Source organism: Sinocyclocheilus rhinocerous, unplaced genomic scaffold (genome assembly GCF_001515625.1).
Source record: "Sinocyclocheilus rhinocerous isolate Xijiao unplaced genomic scaffold, SAMN03320098_v1.1 scaffold241, whole genome shotgun sequence".
NCBI classification, from domain to species: Eukaryota; Metazoa; Chordata; class Actinopteri; order Cypriniformes; family Cyprinidae; genus Sinocyclocheilus; species Sinocyclocheilus rhinocerous.
This window is the reverse complement of record NW_015659312.1, coordinates 1,352,484-1,376,846: the sequence shown is the minus strand read 5'-3', so window position 1 is coordinate 1,376,846 and position 24,363 is coordinate 1,352,484. Positions and strand designations below refer to the sequence as shown.

General features: G+C 35.5%; 2 protein-coding genes across 2 annotated transcripts; one reads left to right on the top strand and one right to left on the bottom strand.

The window, feature by feature from the left end:
• Positions 1-6,294: 6,294 nt before the first annotated feature.
• LOC107723382 (meprin A subunit beta-like) lies at positions 6,295-13,329 on the top strand. The gene is made up of 17 exons (XM_016531964.1): positions 6,295-6,313; positions 7,132-7,199; positions 7,310-7,328; positions 7,397-7,464; positions 7,586-7,604; positions 7,846-7,887; positions 8,031-8,062; positions 8,163-8,241; positions 8,322-8,442; positions 8,829-9,007; positions 9,174-9,392; positions 9,702-9,869; positions 10,070-10,294; positions 10,382-10,828; positions 10,950-11,123; positions 11,294-11,402; positions 13,051-13,329. The coding sequence occupies exons 1-17, from the start codon at positions 6,295-6,297 to the stop codon at positions 13,136-13,138; spliced, it is 2,076 nt and encodes a 691-aa protein (XP_016387450.1). The 3' UTR covers positions 13,139-13,329.
• A 987-nt stretch (positions 13,330-14,316) lies between these two features.
• On the bottom strand, positions 14,317-20,913 carry gtpbp10 (GTP-binding protein 10 (putative)). Its single transcript, XM_016532267.1, has 10 exons — positions 20,722-20,913; positions 19,599-19,792; positions 18,286-18,377; positions 17,924-18,068; positions 17,537-17,610; positions 17,305-17,357; positions 16,917-17,024; positions 16,757-16,834; positions 15,964-16,087; positions 14,317-15,359 (listed from the first exon to the last, which is right to left on the bottom strand). Exons 1-10 carry the CDS (start codon positions 20,752-20,754, stop codon positions 15,118-15,120), a joined length of 1,143 nt encoding a protein of 380 aa, XP_016387753.1. The 5' UTR covers positions 20,755-20,913; the 3' UTR covers positions 14,317-15,117.
• Positions 20,914-24,363: the final 3,450 nt, after the last annotated feature.

Genomic DNA, 24,363 nt, shown 5'->3' with positions numbered 1-24,363 from the left:
CCACCAGACCATATGAATAACAAATTCCCAATTGATAATTAATAATTATTTTTGCGCAAAATATTGTTTTATTTGTGAACGTAGCCGTTTGGTGAAGGCTTTCAGACCAAGCGGAATCCTCTGCCGGCTGCTCCTGTTTCACAGCCAGCAGTAGGCCTACTCGCGCTTACGTCCGCGATTTGATTTTGGCAAATCAGTTTGGGCGAATTATTGATCATCAGCACAAAATTTAGCAAGGCAGGAAAACATTTAATCTACCTGAGGGGAGACGTCTTTCACTATTGTAAGTTAAGGCTGTTAAATATAAAAATACATTTTTTTTTTAAATTCTTCTAGCGCATTCTTAAACTTGGACCTCATTTTATTGAAGTAGAAATCCAAGCACCAGAAGCAGCCCACACTCAACCCACAAGTTTTCTTTAACTGAAAAATATGCATTTTCATTCATTCTCAGGCCGATTACTTTTTTTTTTTTTATGTATGACATTAAAATTATTTTTAGAATAGGTTAAGCAAAACAAATGTGATTATTTCTGAGAACTTTATGGTACAGTAGGCCTACAAATATTTTGTTGGAGATATGCGAGCAAAAAATAATAGATTAAAAAATGTATAATAGAAAGCGCAAATGCGGCTGAAAAGGCCAGTAAAATAACTTTTTTTTAAAATAATTTAAAAAACCCTGTAGAAAAATATAATTAATTACAAGTCTGTAGAGAACAGTGCGCTATTGCAGACTTATATACTGAAGTTTTAATTACATTATTGTAATAGCCAGGGGCGGACTTACCCATTAGGCAGAGGTAGGCGACCGCCTTGGGCCCCCAAACTGGCCAAAAACTACAGTGAATCAGGTTTGACTATAAGTGGGCTACAGATAGCTGCTCTGACTACGAGCTAAATCGTGGCTACGCACAGGCTACGTATTGAACATGTTAAAGAAATGAAACCAAACACCTTGTAAACGCTGTTGACTTTGTTTACATGATGGAATATCATACATCTCACTAGTTATTTTGCCAAAAAACGACATGAAACCAAATTCAAGGTTATTTGGGCTAGAAGTGGGTTACACATAGCCGGACTATATCGGGTCTATACTTAACCGAGACGTTGAAATGACGGCTATTGCTTGCTGGGGGATGGCTCCTTATTTATGTTAAAGATCATTTATAAGTAAACAAGTTAATCTTGAATGTTCAAATTACTTTGAATGTATTGTCATTTTAATTAGCCTACTTTATCTCCGCAAATGTCTTTTACATCTGTTGCTGTTTAGACCCCTTCATCTTATATTTCATTTTACAATCGCTTTACAAAACTTTTTTAAAGAAGTTGAGATAAGTAAATAGTGTATTGTTTTGGGGGATTTTAATCTCAGTTGGTCTGATAAAACGACCAAAAAGAAATCAAAATATAGTTCGCGATCGCAAATCACGTAAACAGAATGGAATCTGTTGCTTTCCAGGAAGCACACAACATCACCACCCCCCACCCCCCTCGCCATGGACCCCAGATATTCAGATCCACTATTACCCCCTGTCCGACGCCCCTGTGAGCAGGGCCGGATTTACCTCTTTTCGTGACATAGGGCTAGGGCCTATATTTGAGACCCGTGCAGGGCTTTAATCCACTTCATCCAACGCTGTTTTGTTCTCATCTGTGAGCATGCTCTTGATATATGTATTTTAGGTGTGTAAATTTATAATTGCCTTTTCATTATTTTTTTATTTTAATTTAGTTTTATTTAAATTTGTAGTTAAAACAACTAAAAATAAATGTATTTTAAAGTTTAGAATTAGACAGCCTTTGCACACAGGCTTACGCTGAAAACAACAAAATGGAACCTCAAGGTTGATCTAGGAAAATGTGTGCAAATGTATAGGGCCCCATTCCTATATTTTGCCTGGGGCCCCCAATTCACTAAATCCGCCCCTGGTAATAGCTATAGTCAGTCGTGAACTAAAGTGGGCCGCTCAGGCATGAAACTCCAGGGCTGAAACGGCCCTGGCCTGGAGTCACAATCACACATCAATTGTTCAGATGATTTGTTTCAAGACATTTGACATGCATGTTTCCACCCTGAAATTGGGTGGGTGTTGAACTAGCTAATTTTTTACGCCGTTGCAAATTCCAAAACGTCATTTTAGAGCTAATAACAGAGGCTTGAGCCATTGATATGCAGGCTAATGCAGTTATTAATGCAGTCTAACGGAGTTATTAGAGAGAGAGAGAGCGAAAGAGAGAGGGAGAGATTAAGTGCGTGTGAATACTTGCGTCTGTGCGTCTCTCAGCAGTATTCGGCAGCAGCGTCTACTAGCGAATCTTTAAGTTGAACTGCTTCAAGAACCTTGCTACTGAGAAATGTCATGCAGCTTTTCATCTGCGAAACTCTTTATTGATAAATTCGCGGGGCAGCCACAGAGCTGATGACAAGTTTCTGTTCGCGTCTTCGCGTGTGTGCGCGAGTGCTTGTCTATGTGTGTGCGTGTGTGAGAGAGAACGGGAGAAAGAAAGCATGATTTCCGTGATTTTTGCGCAAAATATTGTTTTATTTGTGAACGTAGCCGGTTGATAACGGCTTTAAGACCAAGCGGAATCCTCTGCCGGCTGCTCCTGTTTCACAGCCAGCAGTAGGCCTACTCGCGCTTACGTCCGCGATTTGATTTTGGCAAATCAGTTTGGGCGAATTATTGATCATCAGCACAAAATTTAGCAAGGCAGGAAAACATTTAATCTACCTGAGGGGAGACGTCTTTCACTATTGTAAGTTAAGGCTGTTAAATAGAGAAGAAAATATATTGAAAAATTTTAACTTCTAGCGCATTCTTAAACTTGGGCCTCATTTTATTGAAGTAGAAATCCAAGCACCAGAAGCAGCCCACACTCAACCCACAAGTTTTCTTTAACTGAAAAATATGCATTTTCATTCATTCATAGGCTATATGGTTACAATAATAGCCATTTTAGTTCAAAAAATGTAAGGCTCAATGTCTTCTGGGGTTTTGGTTCTTTTACTGTTGTAGATATCCCATAGTATAACAAAAATATTATATCTTCATTGTGTTTGGGCCCCCCCCCCTGGACGAGCAAGTATAGGCACGTGACTAGAATGCCTATATGCGTAAATCCGGCCCTGCCTGTGAGTGCATTTGAAGAGCGTGGACATCACTTAAATCTACTGAAAATCTGGAAACTGCACATACAATTTTTATAGAGATAAAAAACGTAAGGAATAAATACACAAAATTTGTTGAAAATAGGCATAGAAAGAATCATTTATCATGGATTAATGAAGGTATGGATTAAAAAACTTGCTAGAGGATCAACTTCTTTTTAACAGTTTAAGAAACAAGGTTAAGACAATATGGCAGGCTAAGGCACAATTTTTTTGTAATATTTTAAACGAGACTAAAGGTAATAGTAAAAAGGTATGGCAAACTATTAATCAATTGATAAAAAGACTCTATATCATGTAATAAATGTTTAAAATTAGATTTTAAAAAAATAATAATAATTGATAAACCTGAAGAAATTGTAGATATATTTAACAATTTATTTGTTGACTCAGTTCAAAGTTTGACTGATAAGTTTGAAATAAGATATAAAGAAATTAATTTTGTTAATTCAGTAAAACCTGCTTTTCAACAGTTTCTGAGCTTACAATTCAGAATATTATAAAATATTTCAAAAATTCCAATGCTAAATATATATATGGTTTAGATAGGCCTATAAAAAAAAACACAAAAAAAACAATAGTGATATTTTTTTAGTACCAATTACTTATTTTGTTAATTTATCAGCAATCTACATTCCCAAATTGTTGGAAAACTGGGTTAGTTAACCCAGTTTTCAAGGCAGGTGATCCAACTAATGTGTCAAATTATAGGCCGATTTCAATTTTATCAGTAGTGTCTAAAATAGAAAAAGTAGTAACTGAGCAAATTGTGAATTTTTTTAGATACATGAAATAACTTATTGTGTCCTTTGCAATTTGGTTTCTGTAAACAGCATTCAACAGAAACTGCTGTATGCTATTTTATTGAGCAAGTCTAGTCAAAATTAGACAATGGTGGGGTTGTGGGTGCTGTGTTCCTTGATTTGCAAAAGGCATTTGACACACTAAATCATAATATCCTATTATCTAAATCAAGGGTGGCCAACATCGGTCCTGGAGAGCCACAGTCCTGCAGAGTTTTGCTCCAAACTTGCTAAAAACTCACCTGCCTGTAGGTTTCTAGTAACCCTTAGACCTTGATTACCTTGTTCACATGTGTTTGATTAGGGTTGGAGCTGAAGTCTGCAGGACTGTGGCTCTCCAGGACTGACACTGGCCACCCCGATCTAAATTATTACATTTGAACTTTTCAGAAGATACAATGAAATGGTTTGAGTCTTTTCTTACATCAAGAATACAGTGCACCTGAATTAAAACACATATCTTCTTTAAGAGACTGTTCCACAGGGGTTAACCCTATAAGGTTTTCAGTTTGTACTTGAATGACTTTCCAGATGTTTGTTGATGTACATATTCAAATGTACGCAGATGACACTGTGATTTATGTATATGACAAAACAAAAGAACAGGTGGCACAAAATTTATCTAATGCAATGTCGAAAATTTTAGACTGGCTTACTCAGTGCTGTGTAACATAAAATGTTTGGAAAAGTGCCTGTATGCATTTTAAAACCAAAAAAGAAGGTGGAGGTCCAACCAGATATAATAGTTAATGGTGGAAAATTACAAATTGTTCCGGATTTTAAATATCTTGGAGTTATTTTAGACTCTCATTTAACTTTTAAAAAGCACGTTCAAAAAATAGTTTGTGCAGTGACACCTCAACTTAGAATTGTTTTTATTTATATGGAGTCAACTTTCAATCGAAGCTGCAAGAGTCTTTTTGCATTCTTTGATCTTTTCTCATTTTTCCTATTGTATTCATGGTCACAAGCAGGAAAATCTCCTAGACCTTTATACACCTTATATAAACGTGCTTTAAAAGTATTTGACAAGAAACCTAACAGATATCATCATTGTTTTATAATTAAAAAGTGCTTTTTTTTTTTACTTTTGACAATTTTATGTTTTACAATTGTTGTTTAATGTACAAAATTGTTTATAACCTTGCACCCTCACCCTTGAAAGAATTAGTTTCTTCACGTACTGAAAATATAAGACAAACAAGAGCTTTGTCAATAGGTGATTGTGAAGCGCATTTTAGAGTTACTGATTTACTGTTTAAGTTACATTTGAAAATATGGTTAAAGATGAGTCAGGTTTGTGATCATTGAATATTCCTGTGTTTTGAAATGATTACATAACTTTGGGAGTCTCATTTTTTTTTTTTTTATATATATAATTTTCTTTATAGGGTGTTTCAGATGAAATTTAGCTCTGTAGCTAATTCATATATATATATATATATATATATAAAATTTTCAAAAGATGCTAATAAAAACATTGATAATTTCAGAACCTGTCAGTGAAGGTGTAAGCAAAAAAAAAAGTTATTCTGCAGCATGACTGTAAAAACCTCTTTTTGATTTTCCAGGCAGCCCTATTGTTAAAACTATGTAAATATACTGGGAACTCAGTATGAGGAAGAGAAGGACTATGCTATTTGCATGTTCAAATAATAAACTAGAAATTCTCACTTGTCCTAGCTTGTTTTCTGGAAGGAAAAGAGTTGAGACAAATATCTATTTACAAATGGTAAATATTTATTTAAACAAAAACACTCTATCACTGAGACACAGGAAAACCACTGGGCCAAAGCAAACAAACTCTATTAAGACAAGAACAGACAAAGAACTGAGCCAGACTGCGGGTATAAAGCAAATGAGGAAAGAGACAGGGCAAATGAGGAAACTGAGTCAGACTGGGGTTTCAATACACAGGGCAAATGAGGAAAGAGAACGGTGGGGCTAATTAGTTAACAAAGGAGTAACAATAGTAATAGTAATAATATAATAGTAAAAATGAGAACCTACTTATAAACAAAGAAAACAAAAAGGAACTAAACAGAGTGGATGTGACAACTTGACACTTTCTTGTCAAACTGGGTGACTGGGAGGCAGTTTTATGTTCCCTTACCCTTAAAAACATTTGTTTCTTTGCGTACTGAAAATATAAGACAAACAAGAGCTTCGCTATGAGGTGATTGAAGCACATTTTAGGGTTACTGATTTTGGTCGTTTAGCTTGTTCTGCAAGAGCTGTTAATAACTGGAATAATTTACCAAGTAATATTAGACAGTGTCCTACTTTTGCACAGTTTAAGCTACATTTGAAAATATGGTTAAAGATGAGTCAGGTTTGTGATCATTGAATATTCCTGTGTTTTGAAATGATTACATAACTTTGGGAGTCTCATTTTTTTTTTTTTTATATATATAATTTTCTTTATAGGGTGTTTCAGATGAAATTTAGCTCTGTAGCTAATTCTGGGGCAGTCTTTGACTGTCCATTGTCCCTGTTAAATATATATATTTGTTTAATTAATTAATTAAATACATTTGATTTGACCATATAATAGTAAAAATGAGAACCTACTTATAAACAAAGAAAACAAAAAGGAACTAAACAGAGTGGATGTGACAACTTGACACTTTCTTGTCAAACTGGGTGACTGGGAGGCAGTTTTATGTTCAGTTGCATTAGTGACTGAAAACTGGTATGCATCCATATTTTAGTTTCCAGAATTTGAAAGAGAACGGTGGGGCTAATTAGTTAACAAAGGAGTAACAATAGTAATAGTAATAATATAATAGTAAAAATGAGAACCTACTTATAAACAAAGAAAACAAAAAGGAACTAAACAGAGTGGATGTGACAACTTGACACTTTCTTGTCAAACTGGGTGACTGGGAGGCAGTTTTATGTTCAGCTGCATTAGTGACTGAAAACTGGTATGCATCCATATTTTAGTTTCCAGAATTAAAAAAAAAAAATGTATTACCTTAAATGTAAATAACTCACTGGGTAATATTTAAATATTATTAAACATAATTAAATATGGGTTTTTTTTACAAAAAAAGTTATGTGTCCCAAGTATTTTGCTTGTAAATTTTAAAGTGATTAGGAAAAACTCCATAAATCAACAATCAAATTTGATCATTATGATTTTTTCAGTGAAGATGCGATTATGCACATTTCTTTTGCTGAGTCTGGCTTTGGCTTTTTGCCCAGCATCATCTATGGTAAGTTTGAGAGCTTATGTTATAACATATTGTCATTGTAAAAGTGGTAGATAGCTGTTGATTTTTAAATCTATTTTTCTGAAAATTGTTTTCATATCTCATGTTCTCAGCCTCCACCAGATACGTCTGGTAAGTACGGCAGCACAGTCACTGAACCATAAATCAACAATCAAATTTGATCATTATGATTTTTTCAGTGAAGATGCGATTATGCACATTTCTTTTGCTGAGTCTGGCTTTGGCTTTTTGCCCAGCATCATCTATGGTAAGTTTGAGAGCTTATGTTATAACATATTGTCATTGTAAAAGTGGTAGATAGCTGTTGATTTTTAAATCTATTTTTCATCTATTTTTCTGAAAATTGTTTTCATATCTCATGTTCTCAGCCTCCACCAGATACGTCTGGTAAGTACAGCAGCACAGTCACTGAAATAAATCAGTTGTAAAGTTATTGTAATATGTTTAATATGTGTGTAGTGTAAAAGATCCGGTTTGGGCTGCTCATTACTGCCTGATGATATGATTAGCCATTCAACGTTTTACTTTCAGGATGTTTCACTAAAATTACATTTTTGTCTAGTATTCAATGCACACAATTCTGGTTCTCCCTCTGTCTTTTGTTTTCTTTATTATACTTGTCTCAAAGACATTAATGAGGATCGGAAGGATATTCCAGATATAAACAAAGGTAAAACTACTGTATTATCACAAAAACTCAAATACATTGCAGCAAGGCAACTAATATCTATTTTTGTTTATAAATCATTATTTTTTTTACTCCTGTTTTATTCAAGCATATTCACTGTGAACTGAACTCTCTTGTGGTGTTAGGTTTAAATCTCAGAGAAGGAGACATCATGATGGTGAGTTCCTTTCCAAGACATTCTATAATTACAATATTGGATAATTCAGAAATCAGCATTTATAGTCCTCCCAGGATACTTAAAACAATCTGCTTTAAAGTCTAATCAAAGGAGCGCCATTCTTGGGAATCAGTACCGGTGGAATATTCCCATCCCCTATGAGCTGAGTGTGAATCTCAGTAAGAAAACATGGATTTTCATGTCATGTCAACTTTTCAATTAGTATTTAAATTAACTTTCATGTTTTCCATGGCTATAGGTATGAACTATAAAGGAGTCATTTTGAGAGCCTTTGAGCAGTTCAGACTGAAATCATGTATTGAGTTTAAGCCCAGAACAGCAGAAGACATTTCTTACATCTCTGTGGAGAGTCGTGAAGGGTACAGTATGGTTCCAGTTAGTAATCCAAATATAGACAGATATATATTTTTTTCTGTTTGACAAATATAAACAATACAGTTATAATATAAAATAAAAAATGTTAATTTAAAGTTTTTGTTTTTATTGTTTTTAATAAACCACATATGTAGGAACTCCTACCCTGAAGCCCAAAATAGCTCTCTAAGCAAAAGAGTAGCTATTTTGAGGAATCTTAAATGAAAGATACTTTTGATTTAACCTTCGTTTTTGTTTTTTGTGTGTTATTTTACAGTGCCATTTTTGTTATTCTAATATGTGGACTACTTAATTTGACTGTTAGTGTTGTTAACATAACCTTTATTCACCGTATGTGTTATGTGAATGTTCTCTCTCACTTGTTTTTCAGGTGTTGGTCATATATCGGTCACAGACTTGCAGGAGCTCAGACTCTTTCCGTTGGAGATAGTTGTGGAATAAAAGCATTTATTGAGCATTTGTTTCTCCATGCACTGGGATTTTTGCATGAGCACACAAGATATGACAGAGATGATTATGTGACCATCAACTTCAAAAACATCATTAAAGGTTGCTCTATCAATTTTTTTCATATATCAATTTTTTTGATGAATTTGATTAATTTGCTTTACTGAACCTGACACTGAAGTGTCCATTCAACTTATAAGCACTTTCAGTAAATAACCAATTCCTTATGAAGATTAACCTTAATAAATGCATTAGTCTTTATTTTTAGGGTATGAGAGCAATTTCGATAAATACAGTGAGAATCTTACCACCATCCAAGACACCCCATACGACTACTACTCTGTGATGCATTATGATAAAGATGCCTTAAGCAACGGTAATGGACCCACAATCATTACTAAGCGTCCTGAGTTCCAAAATGTGACTGGTCAACTCCTGGACATGAGTGAATATGATGTGATTGAACTCAACAAACTCTATAAATGCAGTGAGTATTTCCCACATTGTTCTTTTTTTTAGTTTGAATGTGTATTCTCTGCAGCATTACTGTGAACTTGTGGTTGTTAAATATCTCATTAGGACTGTGTCTGTTGTAAGAGAGACAGATGAATGGCAACTGTAATGATGTGTCATGTAAAAACGTAAACTTAATTTAATATAACTTAATTTTGCAATAATGACTCAATAGTGACATTACATTATCTCTTATATAGTATCAGAAAGGCAGAATAATACTGTGCACAAAGACATGATATTTTTTCCCTCATAAATGTTTGTTTGTTTGTTTGCATTACAGATTCGTCCATCTCTTTCCTTGATCACTGTAGTTTTGATAATGAATCTGTTCATGATGGATCTGTTCAGATGAGCGTCTGTTCTGCTGCTGATTATGGCTGGCAGAGAGTGAAGTCAGTGAGTGGCATCAGTGTGACTGACCACACGTACTTGGGCAAAGAACAAAAGGGTGAGATCTGTTACAGTCAGTCTGTGAATGTGAAGTTTCTTTTTTGACAGTGTTGTGCTTTTTCACAGAAAGAGACTTTAGGATGCAAGATAATCTATATTTTTATTGCCCAAAAAATGCCTCACTTCCAACCACAGTTGCAGTCACTGTACTATCCAGTTCCGCACAACTTCTGTATACACCTGTTTTCATACCTGCAGGTGTGTCTTTCTTCATGCACTTCAGCACTAAGGGTAGAAATGAGGGGGACGCAGCCAGAATGGAGAGCAAGAAAATGACCCCCAAAAGAGACTGCAAAGTCCAGTGCCTGCAGTTCTACTACTATCACAGTGGTAATGAGTCTGACCAGCTCAACATCTGGATCCGAGAATACCAGAATGAAGCAGATAACAGAGGAACTCTCAGACTTATGGATCAGATCACAGGTCAGTCTCTTTCTCAAATACTTACAGGCCTGTACATCAAGATGTTCCTTACATTTTCCATGTTACTGACCATTAAATTTTTTGCAGAACCCCCTGGCAATTACTGGAAGCTGCATCATGTGCCACTGAATGCAAATAACACCTTCCAAGTTGTATTTGAAGCCCGTAAAGGAGCTGGAAACTCCAGTGGAGGATTTTCACTGGATGATATCAATATTTCAGAGACTGAGTGTCCCCACACATGGCAGATAAGAGACTTTGAGAAGGTTTTGAAGTACAGTGTGCCTGGCACTTGGATGGACAGTCCGTTGTATTACTCCAGTGAGGGTTATCGCTTTCAGGCTCTCTTAATAGTGTATCAGGATTACCTTTCAATATATGTTGGTCTGGTATCCGGTGCATATGATGACCAGTTGAAGTGGCCTTGTCCATGGAGACAAATAACCTTCCAGATGCTTGACCAGAATCCACACATTCAGAAGCGCATGTCCTCTGAGAAAAGCTTCACGACTGACCCTACTTTGGCTTCTTCCTGTGAGATTCTGATTATTTTTCTCTCATATCATGTTACATGCAGCATTTTAGTTAACTGATGATCAAGGTTATTATTATATGTAGCTTTGAAGGGTCTAAAAGCCATATTTTGTTGTAACAGATGACAGTAATTACTGGGACAATCCTCGAAATAATGGAACTCGAGTTGTCATTGGCAATGAGACCGTATATTTGGGTATTTTTTGGGGCTATGAATATGCCATAATAAAAGAAGATCTCACTAAAAGAGAGTTTATCAAGGGTGGTGACATCATATTTCTCTTCACCATGCAAGGTAGGTTTTGTGCAGTACCTTCAGAAAGCAATTTGATCTTAAATAACACACTGTATTAGGAGTAAATTGGGCAGAATGAGAATGATGACGAGGATTCAAATTTGCAACTTGCAACTTTCTGAGAACATTTAGAGAACTGTTGTTTACAAATCCAGAATACTTTGTTGCAGATATCTCAGGGCTCCGTCAGAAGAACTCTCTACCCTGCCCTAAAGTGACAGTGAAGAACTTCAAGATGTCCTTTGATGCAGCTGTCAAGCAGGGACCGTGTGCTACAAGGTGAATATTGTTTTAACTATTGTTAACACCGTCTACACCAGACAATAAGCTGAAGACCCGCAGTGCCACACGTGACAGCAGCCTCAGACTGAAAGTTAGAGTGGAGATTATAAACTCACTGAGGTTAAGCTCAAAGTACATGATGGTCATACGTGTTTTGCAACGGTCTGCGCACTGTCCGTGTACAGTCCAATTTTTGTGTCCACCCAGACATAAGGTGAATGTTGAGACAAAAGTGTCCACTAAGTGATATTGTGCATGTGTCAAACTCGTCCATCCTCTCTCATCCGTGGTTAAGTTTTTGAAAGCTGTGTGGAAGCAGCTGTGTGCAAGATGGAGTGAAACGAGGAAAATGAAGTATAACCAGGCCTTTACAGTTAGTGGTGGGGTGGAGCTTATAGTTGTAGTGAAGTTAGGGTTACTGCTAGGGGCGGGTTAGGTGATCGTCAAATTCTGGTCTGAGACTGCTGGCCTGAAATTACTGTCATAATGAAAGAAGATCTCACTAAAAGAAAGTTTATCAAGAGTGATGACATAATACTTCTCTTCAGCATGCAAGGTAGGTTTTGTGAAGTAATTTCAGAAAACAATTTTACCTTAAAAAACAAAACACTGTATTAAGAGTAAATTGGGCAGAATTAGAATGATGACAAGAATTTAAATTTGTGACTTGCGATTTTCTGAGAACATTTAGGGAACTGTTGTTTACAAATACAGAATATATTGTCATAAATATCTCAGGGCTACGTCAGAAGAATGCTCTACCCTGCCCAAAGTGAAGAATAAAATCAAAGAGAATGCATTATAAGTGTATAATATATACATTTATTATAATAAGTGTATGTGTTATAATATATACAGTGCACAGCATAAATGAGTACACCCCCTCTGAAACGTAACAAATTCAGCCATTACTCTTTGCTTAGAAGACATGTTATGGTTTTTTAGAGATATAATATTCCAGCAAGTATGCTTGATCAGTTACCAAAGAAGAATGTTAAAATTATTCAAGAAAATACCATTGTCTTATCAAAGTGATAAAATGTTGTGTTGCAAAAAGATTAAGAAAATACATCTTTTATATTTAATCAGAGGGGGTGTACTCTACATTATAATATAGTGTTGCTGCATACTAAAATATTAATGACGGACATTTTTATTAAAACATTATTTTATTAAGCAGCGTATTGCCATTCTCATAGGCCTACATTCTTACTATGAGATGTAATTTATAGGATGGGACATGACCTTGTTTTTCCAGGTTTGTCCCCACTATCGCAGGGATGCTGGAGCCCCAGCATCTCGGGCCCAAGTTCCCTATTCAGTTAACTTAAAATGAAAACAAACATGCCCCCGCTCATTAAAAGTTTAATTGAAATGTTATCACATTAGGCAATTTCACTAACTGGCATCCTTCTGCTAGAATATATCTCTTTAATATTACAGAAGGTTGCTATGCAGCAAAAATAACGATCAGCTATTGGCTCTGACTAATCAGAAGCCAGGGCCACAACTAGCTGTTTTATAATGGTACAATAGCAATTTACATTTCAAACCATACAGTATCAAAATATATGAGATGAAATTTATATTTTTTAGTACAGCTGACAGTGTATTAATATTTATATGTATATTTCTCTTCTCTTAGTGATTGTCTGGGCATATTTTGCACTTCCAGTACTTCCTCTCTGATCCTATTAGTGGTTTGCTTCCGTTTGCTGGTAAATGAATCCTGAGATTTTCCCAGCTCTATGTCTGACTACATGAATTCAATTTAAAAGCAACTGCATCTGTCTTCAGCCTTCTGATATATCATACTGTTAAACCTATATTTTAATCGAATGAGATGCTTACACAGAATACATGGTTATCTGTAATGAAGCAAAACATGTTAATTTTAGTCTACTGATTTCCATGATAAACTCTATTGTTATGTATGGTTCACACATTTTCTGAATAGGTTAAGTTAAATATATGAAATATTGCAATCATTGCATAAACATTATTGGTTGTAAGTTACTATACAAAATTTTAAATGTGGCTTTGCGCCCACAAGAACTATGTGAATGTCTTGCATGAATCACAAACCAATTTTGCTAATAATAACTTAATGTGACTTAAATAATATGATTAAAATGTTCAAGAGTTTGAATGTGAATGTGGAGGAAAATGCTGAAAGATCTAAGGATTTAAATTGTAGCAATCTGTGTGTAGCTTAATGAGAGAAACCATACATTTACATACAGATACTAAACCATAGTTTTTTGTTTTTTTTGTTAATGGATAATCATTTATCATGTCATTTAACCATTTGTTGATTTTTTCATTATCTGTGCTCTTGTAATGCTTGCTATTGCAGATTAATCTTATGATTATGTGGTTTCAAGTGATATTTGTCTTTGTGAGAGACAAAGTAAAGTCTCCATTTCAAGGTTTTTAACATCACATGATGGTGCTGTGAAGCGGTCATTTTCCATTGCATTAATTCAACATGTGTTGAATTTGTTGTGGTCAGATGAAGTCCAGCTGAGCACTGAAACAGACAGAACTAAGATTATTCAATAAAACCTGCTCATTCAGATCACTTCATCTCCCTGCTTTCTCTCACTCCTTCCTCTGCCAACCTCTTGGCTGCTATAAAACAATGAATAATCATTTACAAATTATTAACTGGATAAAATGCAGTTATAACTGGTTTGGGGTGTTAACTGGTTTTGGATACCAAACAAAACATGTCTTCTGACTAAATGTGATAGACCGGATCCATATTCGTGGCTTTCCCAAGTGTTGAATGGATCTAACAATGCATGCAAATTTTACAAAGATCAAAGCACCTGCAACCTTTGAAACAGTCCACTGTCTGAGTTTATCATGAAAAGTAGCCTATGTGTCCTGGTTTGGCCTGCAAACCACCTGCAAGATTTTAGTGGCATCTAGTGGCGTATGGTGGAGCTGACACATGTTTGCAGGTGAACAAAAGGACAAAAACATTTATGATAGACAAAAAATAGTTTTTAACTTGCAAGTGTTTTACTTGGTTTTACTCTGGTACAGAATAATCTAGCATTAAACAGTTAATGAAGGCATAAAACACCTACATTACAAACAACAGCATGAAAAATCAGCAGATGGCAGTATGATTCTGTTACAAACTACTCCAAAAAAATCACGAAGACCTTGAAAAACAGGAAGGTTAACTGAATAAGAACAAGTAATGGCTAAAATTCCAGGTGGTCACTTTTTATAGAATAAAGTATAGAAAATAATCATTTTCATAGAGAGCATTTTTAGCCATCTTACCTTGTTGGGGAAAAAAAAATATATATATATATAATTTTTTGTATTGACCAGTTTTTAATCTTGGCTCCCAGCCTGTTCAGATGGAATAGCTAGTAGACCAGCTGACAAGTTACCAAAACGCCTTTAAAACCAGCAAACCAGACCAGCATGATCAGACTGGGAGAGCAGCTAAAACCAACTTCAAGCAATGCATTACATGAAAGCTTACCCAGACACAAAGGTCAGCATTTTGGTACATATCAGGCACAGATACTAGTCTATACAATACAGACTGATTTAAGTGAAATGTGCTGTTTGTGTTCTGTTGAATGCTCTTTAACTGCATATAATTACATATTTCACATGTCCGCAAATGTTCAACAGTATCCCTGAGGATCATTTATGGGCTGCCATACCCAAACCTGTATGTGGGATCTCAGGTCGGCTGAGAAAACCCCCAGCTAGGTATGGATGAAGTGGGAATCTCCCTTCTCAACTTAAGTAGCCTCTCACTGCGCTGACCATCAGTTTCTATGATGTTCTGTTCCTCAAGTGATTGGCGGATGAGAGACTTGAGCAAGGGCAGACCAAGGCCAGTTGTGGCAGAGACTGGGACGACGTGCGTGAAACGCATTAGGCTTTTAGGGATGACATCCTCATGAAAGAGATGGCTTGATTCTAGGAAAGCACAGCATCACTTAAAAGAGTTATCAACTGAAGAACACTGAATGTACACAGCCATCAAGCTCAATGCAATGAAACAATCACATTAGGCCTGTACTTCGGCAAAATTTACATGTGGCAGAAACTCGAGACTGCCATAATAGTCAATAAGAGTACAAATCACTGACCTCCCCACCAGGGAAAATTGCAGTACATATATTTGTGTAAAACATGGCCGATTTAGCAGATTTAATAAACCGCTCTCTGACTGCTTTTTAAACACAATGGGTATGTTGAACTGATATCAATCTGCATATGTGATGGACATTGGTTATGATCATCTATGGTATCTTCTTTGAAAGCATCTCGAGTAAAACAAGTACATACAAAAGATCTGAACCGAAAGCAATGTGACCCATTTTAGAGAATACGGAAGTTTGTTGCACATAACCCATTGATAAAACCATCTGCTGTTGTGATATGAAATTTCTGTAATGCACCCACTGTATACCTAAAATAACACAAAACAAAGTCTAAAGGCAATTTGTGACTAATATGCTTGAATGGCCTATTTAATAAATAGTCCCTAAATTGCCCATTTGCTTCTAATAAAACCTACCTTCCTGGTTCTCTAAGTGAGTTTCCAGTTCTCGGAGACGGCCCTGAGCCTCGGGGAGGTCCATCTTATTTATGACCAGGATCGCTGGCTTCCCTAACAGTTCCTCATTATACAACTCCAGCTCCTGATTAACAGAGAAAATCAAGAGCACTTTATATAGCACAATCATATATGCAGAAGCATTTCATTCAGAAAAGCAGTTTATTTTCATTTTATTTATTTTTTTACATAGAGCTCACGTGTCATATATATATATATATATATATATACAGTGGGTACGGAAAGTATTCAGACCCCCTTAAATTTTTCACTCTTTGTTATATTGCTATGTGTTTATATGTATGTGTATTCCGTACCCACTGTATATATATATGTGTGTGTGTATGTGTGTGTGTGTGTATGTGTGTGTTCAAAACACATTACCGTTCAAAAGTTTGGGGTCAGAAATTTTTTAAATGTTTTTGAATGAAGTCTCTTTTATGCTCACTAACGCTGCATTTATTTGATCAAAAATACAGCAAAATCATAAATATTGTAAAATATTTTTACAATTAAAAATAACTGTTTTCTATTTAAATATTTTTTAAAATGTAGTTTCTTCCTGCGACGGTGAAACTGAAATTTCAGCAGCCATTACTCCAGTCTTTATTGTCCCATGATCCTTCAGAAATTACAATTCTTCAGAAATCATTCTAACATGCTGATTTGGTGCTGTGCTCAAGAAACATTTCTTAATATTTGATCCTTTGATCAATTAATGCATCCTTGCAGAATCAGTAGCATATATTATTACCTTGTTTAAAAGCAGCACGGTTTCAAATGCAGACCTAAACGGGGTGTTACTAGCTAGCTGAAACCCACAGATGTCAACCTGAAACATCAGAACATGACATTACTATTCAACTCTCACAGTCACTAATATTCAAGTTCATGTAACAGACAAAACTCAGTACCACAAACATGAGCTGGTTGGTTCTCTCCACATGCTTGAGAAACTTGTGTCCCATGCCTTTATTTACGTGAGCACCTTCAATGAGTCCTGGTAAGTCTGCTACTGAAACCTCCAGAGAAAAACAAACTTCTGTAACTCACTCTGGCATCAGTCTGAAAAAGTGTGTATTATGTAATATAAAATTATATTTGCTGAAGGTCTGTTCAATAAAAATTTATATTTTATGTATGTACATATTGTATATTGCATATAACTGTATTGTAATTTTTGGTTTAATTATCAGACTATTTTATGGGAGAAGGTCAAAACCAAGCTTGTTAAGCAGCATACAGTATAAGTCCTATTATTTTATTTTATTATTTATGCTATTATAGAGCCTGTCATCCTACCTGCTTGTGGTCATCATACATAACCTTTCCAATTTCAGGTCTTAAAGTTGTAACTGCGGAAGTAAAATAAAGGAAAGTAACAAGGGATTATTGTAAAAGTGGCAATAAAGTGGCAGTTTTATACACACACGTATACATATATACAGGTACATCTCAAAAAATTATATATATATATACAGTATAAACTCACTACGTTGGTTTAACTAATTTGTAAATGATTATCAGTTCTCACAGGGGTAGCTGGCAATCCTTGGTTTAGCATGCGACAAGGCAGTCAGCAAGGAGGATTTGCCTGCATTGGGAAACCTGTCAAAAAAATAAATAATTTTTGGTGTGTGTGAAATACACATTAATGGAAAGAGAAAACAATGAAACAAGAAGGGTCACAATTATGCCACTTTACACAGCTTTACTTTTGCAAAACATAACATAACAATAATAATAAAAGTTTTTATGTACCAAATATAGTTTATTCATTATGTAGTTTTGTTTTATGCATTATTTTGGTCATTATTCCTAGATCTTTTTTAGCCCTTCATGTGCTTTACCTTGTAATTTTATACCCTTTTTTTGTTTGAGAGCAATACTTTTCCAGTCCACATTCTGTGTAGACACTCACCCTACAAGTCCCAGATCTGCAATGAGTTTAAGGTCCAGCCGTATCTGTCTGGTTTGACCTTTACTGGGTAAGAACCCAGAGTGAAGAGAGCCACCATGACCCCCTTTGGCCACCAAAAGATTGTCTCCTTCACAGTTCAACTCTCCTAATGAGAAAAGAAAAATTTAAATGACCATTAGATAAGACATACAGAATACAATATGAAAGGGAACAAACAACACAAAATGGCATTTGATATAAGTGCAATCAAAGTGCAAAGTATGTCTAATAAGCATGTCAAATAAAAGCATGAAGTGATGTGAGGGATGTGAGAGGAAAACCTAGATGATCTAGATGTTATAGAGGGGTGTAAATGGAATTACCTAAGATTCTCCCATTGTCTGTTGTAACACTGATCCCCACAGGTGCAAAGACCTGACTGTCCTCTCCTTTAGCCCCTCTCAGAGCATGAATACTGACAAAAGCACCACACAATACTTTACTTACAGTCTCTACAAAATCAGCACAAAACAACCAAGATTCAATATTTCACAAAACAATTAAACATTGTGTGCATTTCTGAGGAAAAAAAAAAAAAGAGTAGAGAGGAGATGACAGGACACATGACCACTTACTAAGTCACATAACTGACATTTTCACATTGTGTTGTATAGCAGAACAATTATTTGTGAAATGTGTTCATCTAGTTCACCAAAAAGTGAATCTGTCATCATTTACAAAAATGTACATTACTTCTTATGCACCTTTCTGGTTTAAAAAGTCATTCAACAGCTTTATGTGAGAAGCAGTCCAAAAATAAGCGTTTCACTTTCCTCACACAAAATTACTCACACTTGACTTGTGCACATTCTCTCAAATCATACACACTTCTGCACATTTAACCCTGACACGATACACATGCAAATCAAAGAAGTTGTGCACAGGATCTTCTACTTCTGCCATGTTCAGCATGCAAACAATGTAATTCTTCCATGTTCCATCTTATTGTAATTTGAACAGGTTGAAGTCAAGATATTCAATGAATAGTATATTACATTGCAATCTGCTTCTCATAAAAACCACTTGTATTATTTTTAAAGACTTGGAAAACAGTACATGGGTCTTATGGACTACTTTCTGGAACTTGACATTTGGGGTTGCTGTACTATTATGTTATATAGAAAAAAAGAAGCTTGGACATGCTAAATATCGCTTGACAATTCGATAGGTTATTTATGGCAACTATTTAAAAGATTTGGGAATGCATCATATCATCTGCATGAAGCAACTAAGCTTTCACAATATCAGAAGAAGTCAGAGCTCCTTACATCAGATTCACCAGACAAAATAATGACACCTACAACACATCTGTTTCAGAGATCTCACTCTGACACAAACAATCAATAGGAGAGATTACACAATCTGTTACAGCAAAAATATAATAGGCTCCTGTGACATGCTTCAAAGTCATCTAAATACATAAATAACAATATCAATTTATTATCAAATATCAAAAATAAATATCAATTTTAATGATCTTATGGATTAAAAACACAATAATACATTGAAAAGAAAAAAATAAAATACTATTATGTTTTGTCATAGGAAATTCCTATTATTGTCTTCCAGAGGTATTACTGACAATTGCCATTTCACTCACACATTATTCTCTTTATTAGGAAAAAAAAGGACTTACCTGCTGTTTGAACCAACACCTGCAGTGAATCGTTTGTTAGGGTGCTTGTCCTTGATTTGCTTCAGTGTAATGCCTTTTTTGGCCACCACCCAAATGTCTCCACCATTTCCCCCAAGTCCCCCTAAACGGGGCAAACCCATTCCTCCACTCCCACCCCTCACATAAAGCCGTATATTATCCACAAAGTTGCCATACTGAAATAAAAGAGACAGATAAAGTTAGCAGAACATTATGTTTGTGAAACTGTTCGTATTCCACTTCTGAAGAACTGTATGAAGACTGTATCCAGATTATCTGCATACTGCTGTGCCATTGTTCCATTATTTGCATAAGTCTGTGTCTATTATTATGGTATAAATGATTTTCAATTTTCCTGTCCCTGCACATTCACTAATAGCCTCTGGGGTAAGATGACCCCCCTCCCCCAAAGGAAAGCAGGGAAAGTCCACCATTAAAGGATTATTAAAGAGAAAAAAGAATTCCCAAACCCCCTCGTCAACATGACGCATATCATACTCAATATGATTAATAATGGTTTGCCTGGGTCCTCTGGGATTAACAAACGTGCACATTCACTAATAGCCTCTGGGGTAAGATGACCCCCCTCCCCCAAAGGAAGGCAGGGAAAGTCCACCATTAAAGGATTATTAAAGAGAAAAAAAGAATTCCCAAACCCCCTCGTCAACATGACGCATATCATACTCAATATGATTAATAATGGTTTGCCTGGGCCCTCTGGGGTTAACAAACGACAGGATTACAGCAGAAACACATCAGGAAATTACCTAGACTACTTATTCACGCCATCCTACAACTGCTGGCCTACAGTGAGATTAGCCTATGGAAAACGCATTTATGATTAACCATTAATTTGTGGAAATATTAAAAACGAATTATGGATGATGTTAATTATTTGGCACTGTCTTTGGTCAGCTTGATTTCTACTAATCAGCTAATATGTTTGATAGGTGATAAAAGTGTTTAGAGTGAAGCATCATGTTTGTAACAGTAATTAATTACATAGTAATTTGCTACACGATCTGTTAATGACACACAGAAACTTAGCATGTGAAGGTCGGGCTACTACTAACTAGTTAAATGTCATTCGATAAACAATACCAACCTTCCGGAAACAAACTCTGCTTGTCCAGACCATCCCGAAATAACTCCCCAAGGCAGAGATTGTATTAAAGTGTCACAAAATCTGTTGTTGTTGTTTTTTGTTACAACGTTACTGTCTCTGCATCGTTGAAGTGAAGGACCAAACACGTGTGTGCTTCCGGAAACATGCCAATGTGTGCTGTGATTGGCTGAAAGTGCTGTCCATTACACATGTTTCCGCCTCTCTCCGTCAGCATAAGAATAATGGACCCTTTTCACATTTCCGGGTTTCTCAGCAACTGAAGTCGTCATAGTTGGGTTAACTTGAATAGCAGTGAAAAACTCCACGATAGTGTTTTCATGACTTTCAATAAAAGGAAAAAAATTGAGAGAGACTGATAACGGCAGTCAGAAGAGAGAACGATTGTCAAATTTACTGTCCCTCCCATAGACGCTGCATTAGAAACACCCTCGCATTAGGCCTTACCTGTTTTTTTTTTGTAATTTGATGCAAAGGTGATATAATACAAAGAATAGTGTTATAAATGTACACACATTTTTAAAAAAATTCAAATATGAAAAACTTTCGAGGATTTACGATGCTGATGACCGTTAAACGCGGTCTTGTGAAAAGTGTCCATCGCAGTGATAATGTGAACTCTGAGGGAGTTTGCTCACCTTTATCTGTGCACATGAGTTCTGCTGCTAGGTTTTAGGTATATGACTCTCCTTGTCATAAATAAAGTATTTGTATTTTTGTAAACAATTTACACAAAAGGGGATTTCAAACTTTTCTGAATTATAGTTATATAGCCTACTATCATTACTGAAACACACTTTTTTTTCCTTTTTTCTTTTTTACTGAATGATCTGGGCGTCACATGTATGTAATGCCAAACCTGACAAAATTAGAAATAAATACATACATAAATAATTATTTATATATTTATTTATTTTTACATTTCTTTGTATATTTATTTATTTATGTAGGCCTATTTATTTAATTCTAATTTTGTCAGGTTTGTTATTCCATACTATGAAGAAATGCAAACAATGTAGGCCTAATTTAACTGCAAATTATGGTACATTACAAAGCTATTTATTAGTAGCCTATTTTTGTTATTTTTGTTTTGTCGAAATATGCATTCCTAAATTTGTGATTTTTTTTCATATTCATATATTATCCCCGAATTTGTCAGATTTCGCCCAATAATACAAATTAGCTACTAAAGATTCTGCATTAAAAATAAAGTTAAATCCATTTATCATATAACTAATTTATTAAGTGAGATTATTAATTTTTGTCTAGATGTCAAAAAATTAAATAAATAAATAAATAACAGTAGGCTAATCATGAGCTCTAAGTACTTGTGTTCCTCAGATTGTAATTCAGTTATGTTCTTCACGTCAGGTGGTTTTTAGTGTAAGTAAGTGATCTAGGGCTACAATCAACAGCATGACGCTTGAAACGTGGGCACGCAGTGCTTTAAAAGACTATAAGTCGTAAAACACTGGCACAAAGCCAATTATTCGCCTCAAAGGTATGAACGGAAAAGGATCTACAGGACAGAAAAGACTGATATAACATTGTAAGTAGGCTAAATGATTTTAAGTAGTATTTTACATGTAACCATTTTCCTTGCTCTGGTAGGAGACCAACGGCTTTTTATTGATTTACCAAATGATTACTGTTGATTAGCCTACTTTGTACGTGGCATTTTGTTGCTATATAAATGTAAACGCTGAAGACGGACACTGTGTTTATTTGCTTTTTCTGTTTTACATTTATATATATATATAATAGTTTTCAAGTCATTAAAGATTTCACTGTTGACTCCAAAGGTTCAATGGGACGATCAATGGGATTCCTTGACGGCCAATGGTGGCGCCTTCTGTTAGTGTGTGTGCTGATGCTCGCCACCGCATCATCGTACACTATATCCAATCTCGAGATGCTGAATCCCGAGGGCACAGGGGGCGGCAAGGCTCCCGGTCAGCTGGGCGAGATAAATCGTGAATGCTGGGACGCATCGTCACTAGCTGTAATACAAGCGCGTAAATTGCGCGTAGCAGACGTAGTTGCTGGGCTCTGGGACTTCATGACATACTTGAGTGGGTCTAATCAACCCAAACATCAAGACATGTTTATGGAGCTGGCACAGGTCTTTTGGGAGAGGTATGTGGACTGTGTGCTCGCACGCGCGCACGGACTGGGCAGAAGGGCCAGTGCATCCAGGCAAGAAATCATCAAAGTGTTAACTTATCATTCAGAAGGGATGAAGATCTAGTTATTTTGTGTTTAACTTTTCTGAATGTCAAAATGTAGAGAATGTATTTCTTTGAGACTCTCTTCTATCAAACTGCAGCTAAATTATCGTGTACAAATAAGCTAAATATAGCTCATTCATGTTACAACGGTGTCAGACAAAATACAAGGGAAAAATATGTATTCAAATATATATATTTTTAAGAATGTGTTGTCTATACTTGTGCATTTGCAAAATGTCTAACACCTTAGAAATGTCATTTCTAATAAAGAACACTGTTACATTTTACATGGAAAAGTAACTGATAAAGGTAATCATTTTCCACCTAATTTATTATGCGCTTATGTGAGCTGTATAGCCTAATAATAGGCCTAATAATTTCAAAGGACATACAATGTATTCATTTGGATGTCAATAGAGTAAAATTGACATACTACAACTATAGGGCAACAGCATAGACAAAATGAACCTTGCGTTCACAGAGTCATCAGTATAACAAGGTCTTTTGGGAGAGGTATGTGGACTGTGTGCTGGCACGCGCGCACGGACTGGGCAGAAGGGCCAGTACGTCCAGGCAAGAAATCATCAAAGTGTTAACTTATCATTCAGAAGGGATGAAGATCTAGTTATTTTGTGTTTAACTTTTCTGAATGTCAAAATGTAGAGAATGTATTTCTTTGAGACTCTCTTCTATCAAACTGCAGCTAAATTATCGTGTACAAATAAGCTAAATATAGCTCATTCATGTTACAACGGTGTCAGACAAAATACAAGGGAAAAATATGTATTCAAATATATATATTTTTAAGAATGTGTTGTCTATACTTGTGCATTTGCAAAATGTCTAACACCTTAGAAATGTCATTTCTAATAAAGAACACTGTTACATTTTACATGGAAAAGTAACCTTGCGTTCACAGAGTCATCAGTATAACACCATCACTCTGGCAGATCCCTGCTGTGCCACAACAGTCCCAGACAATAATCATAATCAATCACAATACCGCAAATCAACATCCAATTAAGGTACCAGCTGCCCAATTACAGTCAACAACTACCATGTTAAAATATACAGTACCAAATTTAATACAAAGCTCTGATGTATGGTGTTGAACTTGTTCAGAATCTCAGATCTGTGAAGATAGGCGTGCATAATTTGAGTGATTTTTGTGCCATAATTTCTCTTTACTCTAATTAATATTTACCCATTTATCGTTGTGTGCAAAAGGTTCATTGATGTACAGTATGGCACAATAATTCATTACGTAAATTTTGTTTTAGCTAGTTAAGGCACCATTTCTCATTGGCTATTCGTTTAGTTTAACTTAAAGTACTAAAATAACTCAATCTAAAACTGAAATAAAAATACTAATAAACATATAGACATTAAAAAACAA